Consider the following 3,946-nt stretch of genomic DNA (forward strand, 5'->3'; position numbering starts at 1 on the left):
ACAGTCACGTTTCTTCAATAAACCCTAATGGATCATTTTACAGGTAAAACGTCATTTTTTGGTTTTTTGAAAGAAATAAATATGAAAGAAAGAAATACTCTGATAAATGACATAATACGACCTGGTCGACTCTCCTGCAGGTCAAACTCTCCCTGTGAAACTGACTGAAATTTATAGTTTGTAATAATTTGTTATTGGCTCAATACAAGACGACGTGATGCAGCTGATGTGGAAGTTTAGTTTAGTCCATATTCATAATATAAAAGTGTATAAAAACTTAAAACGTGTCAATAAGTTTCAAACAGAAACTTTTAGTCAGAGTTCATCATGATGCACAAACTGGTTTGACATTTAAAAACCAGTGAAAACGATGAACTCCAGATGTTTATCCAGGTGTGAGTAACACTGACTCACTGAGGTAAAATGTATCTGACTTTTATTTGACGTTTCCTCCGTTTCAGGCAACAAATGCAACTTCAGTGTTTTTTAGAAAATAAACAAGAACTCTGATGATTGGCACGAAAAAACAACTTTACAGTAAATACAAAGCTGAGACTGAAGGAACGTTCAGGATTCAACCAAAAAATAAACATGACTGGAAGTTTTCATTAAACTTAAAAAATGACTCGTTAAATTAGAATAAAAAGATGAATCCTCAGGAGACGCCGAGCTTCCACAGTTCATCTGTTTCCTGGACTCGTCTGGTGATGGTACGTGGGGCTGGATGGGTTCATTACTGGTTCCTTACTGGTTCATTTGGAGGCTAGCTCTTTCCACTTTTGGCCTTGTACACAGCGTTGTTGAAACCTTCTCTGTTGCGGGCGATCTCGATGGCAAAGAACTGAACTCTGGTGGCTGAAACCAGAGATGAAACGGAGATTAATCATAATATATACAAATATATTAAAATAATAATAATAATGTGTTTTCCAGTGTGTAACTGACCAAATATAGTGTTCTCCTCTGTGTAATCCTTCTCACAGTCCAGACGCAGCAGAGTGCCGTAGTTGAAATCTTCCACGAGTCCTTCATACTGGTTACAGAACGGACGCCACGTCTGCACAAACAGATGGAGCCGTTTAACTCTCACCGCCGTCGACACTCAGTCACCCTCATCACAACAACACTGATCAACCCAGCGGCTTGTTTCCACGCTGGTTCAACAGTCGAGCTGATCATCAAAGACTCAGGGAGGAGGAGGAGGAGGAGGAGGAGGAGGAGGAAGAAGAGCAGGAGGAGGAGGAGGAAGAGCAGGAGGAGGAAGAAGAGCAGGAGGAGGAGGAGGAAGAAGAGCAGGAGGAGGAGGAGGAAGAAGAGCAGGAGGAGGAGGAGGAAGAGCAGGAGGAGGAAGAAGAGCAGGAGGAGGAGGAGGAAGAGGAGGAGGAGGAGCAGGAGGAGGAAGAGCAGGAGGAGGAGGAGCAGGAGGAAGAGGAGGAAGAGCAGGAGGAGGAGGAGGAGCAGGAGGAGGAGGAGCAGGAGGAGGAAGAGCAGGAGGAGGAGGAGCAGGAGGAAGAGGAGGAAGAGCAGGAGGAGGAGGAGGAGGAGCATGAGGAGGAGGAGGAGGAAGAGCAGGAGGAGGAGGAGGAGGAAGAGCAGGAGGAGGAAGAAGAGCAGGAGCAGGAGGAGGAAGAGGAGGAGGAAGAGGAGGAGGAGCAGGAGGTGCATCAGTTATATTTGTTGTTAACGTGAGTAAAAGCCACTTTTTTCTCTGTGTTAACGTGAAAAACAAACAACGTTTACATCAAAACAAAACCATGTAAATGTGAAGCTGCCCTGTGATCACTGCAGTGTCATGGATGTACCACGCACACCTGTCTACAGGTGTGCCAAGAAACACGTTTGATCTGCCGTCTGCGAGTGACACCTCCATGTGTCCTCTCTGCGTCCTCGCCGTCTCACTGACCTCTTTGGCCTCGTCAGATTTCAGGTCGTCAGCTTTCAGCAGCTTGATGTCGAGCTCTTTGAAGGTTTCTCTGAAGGTCGAGTAGATTTTGTCGTCCAGCTTCGTCAGCTTCAGGAACTTTGGGTCGACTGACGAGATGAGCTGGAGACAGAGTAAGGGGTTGATGAGAGTTTAATGTGTGTAAAGAGAATGATCTAGTCTAGTTTGATATCTGCACAATCAGGAAACATCTTTAAAATCACTTCTTCAAACCTTGTTTTTTATCCATATAAAGTTTGATTTTTCAAGCTCGTCTGTCTGTTCTCAGTTTATTTCTTATTGCATTTCATTGTGGTGCTGATTTGTTTTACAATATGTTTTCCTGGGTTATGGTTTATGATTATTACTAAGTAAATAATTTGTTTATGAAGCTGTAACATGTTGAAAAACTGACAGATTTGTTAAAATGGTTGAATGTATGAAGTAATGAAAGGCTTCTAACATTAACTCATCAGCATCAGTGAAGCTCTGCAGTCAAATGTTCACTGGTCACAACATGTTTGTTTGTTTGTTTGTTTGTTTGTAAATAACCATAAATAAGAAGGTGAGTTGGTGGAGGGTCTCACATTGAAGTAAACCTCTGCGTGGTTGTACGCCTTCATCGCCCACATGACCTCGAGCCGCGGCTGAAAGAAGAAAACAACTTTTGACGACATTTGATTTAACTGTGAGAATATTTCTTTACTCTGGGATGTGAAGGAGTTTGTGTCAATCAACAATGTTTAACGAGGTTACAGGATGATTGCTCGTTATCATGTGAAGGCTTATTTTAATGTCTTTTACACCACTACCTGCTTGTTCACAGACTGTGATGAAAACATGATTAAAGGCTGAAGATGCAGAAATGTCACTTACATCATTTCCATAAGCGTCTGCAGGGAGGGACAGAGCATGTGCAGCCGCTGAGGCCCCCTCCACCCCCTGGGAACCAACACACACACTGTTACTACAACAGCTACAGTCATTTCAGACATTACATCAGGTTATAACAAACACATGGAGGCGGTGAACAGGACATGTGACTACAGGTCAATCGCAATAAACCAGACCTGTTATCCTGACATGACGTGAGACACTTTCACATGTGTGTGTTTAGGACATTAGTGAAAACACGTGACATGTCTGAGTTCAGTGTTAATCTACCGTTTTGTTTCCACACGTGTTTTCCTCTCGGCTAACTAGCATTAGCCATATCAGCTACATATCCTGCTGTGGCGAAGCGTTTAAGTTTCATTTTATTCATTTCTGTACTTTCAAACACGTTGCAGACTCTTGAGTGAAGCAGCTGACGCATAGAAACACTAAACACGGGACATATAAGCAAAAAAGTTGGTATTTTCAGTCCTTACCAGAGAGGCTAGTCCATTATCCGACGCCATTTCTCACAACTAAAGATCGCCTACGTCAAGATGAATCACTACTGATTTGGGGCTTTAACTGTACGCATGCGCATTGACGTCCAATTTTGAGGAAACTAACAAAATATTATTCGCATGTTAAACTTATGATGGTTGTACATGACTTTGTATATTATATATATCTTTAAAATATTATACAAACATGCATCATTGTGTTCCAATCGTATATAATGGGCGGCTAATATGAGCACAATTAGCCTATGAAACGTCACATGGCCGTTTCAAAATTAGGCGCTACGAGAAAATATAATATAATTGATATAGAATTAATGGGAGGTGACTCTTTTTTGCTACAGGATAATGTCGACGTGTGAATAAAAACCTGTAAATGAGCTTGGTAAATACGACGAACACTGATATTAGCATTTGTAAAATCATGCTAGGTGCTAAGCTAACGCAGCTCTTTACAAACAACGTCAGTTAAGATCTTTTATTAACGACACGTAATTTTCTCCACATTACCTTTCCTGTAACTGTAACAGAGTCATGATGCTGTAACTGAAAGTAACAGACCATTTCAGACAGACAGTCATCAAACAAAGTGAACTATCTTGCTTTTTGTTACTCTCTGTACTCAACTTTGACA

At 41.9% G+C, this 3,946-nt stretch overlaps 1 protein-coding gene across 1 annotated transcript; it reads right to left on the bottom strand.

Annotated features, from left to right (window-relative positions):
- Window positions 1–419: 419 nt before the first annotated feature.
- Window positions 420–3,362, bottom strand: pbdc1 (polysaccharide biosynthesis domain containing 1). The gene is made up of 6 exons (XM_056403484.1): window positions 3,292–3,362; window positions 2,798–2,863; window positions 2,509–2,568; window positions 1,904–2,044; window positions 946–1,057; window positions 420–855 (listed from the first exon to the last, which is right to left on the bottom strand). The coding sequence occupies exons 1-6, from the start codon at window positions 3,319–3,321 to the stop codon at window positions 764–766; spliced, it is 501 nt and encodes a 166-aa protein (XP_056259459.1). The 5' UTR covers window positions 3,322–3,362; the 3' UTR covers window positions 420–763.
- Window positions 3,363–3,946: the final 584 nt, after the last annotated feature.

This window comes from Seriola aureovittata, chromosome 18, assembly GCF_021018895.1.
Source record: "Seriola aureovittata isolate HTS-2021-v1 ecotype China chromosome 18, ASM2101889v1, whole genome shotgun sequence".
Taxonomy (NCBI): Eukaryota; Metazoa; Chordata; class Actinopteri; order Carangiformes; family Carangidae; genus Seriola; species Seriola aureovittata.

Coding starts and splice junctions, on each gene's coding strand:
- pbdc1 (XM_056403484.1), bottom strand. CDS start 3,321: ATGGCGTCGGATAATGGACTAGCCTCTCTG. Junction 2,045..2,508: donor ACGCAGAGGTTTACTTCAAT/GTGAGACCCTCC, acceptor CTCTGTCTCCAG/CTCATCTCGTCAGTCGACCC. Junction 856..945: donor AGAGGAGAACACTATATTTG/GTCAGTTACACA, acceptor CTCTGGTTTCAG/CCACCAGAGTTCAGTTCTTT.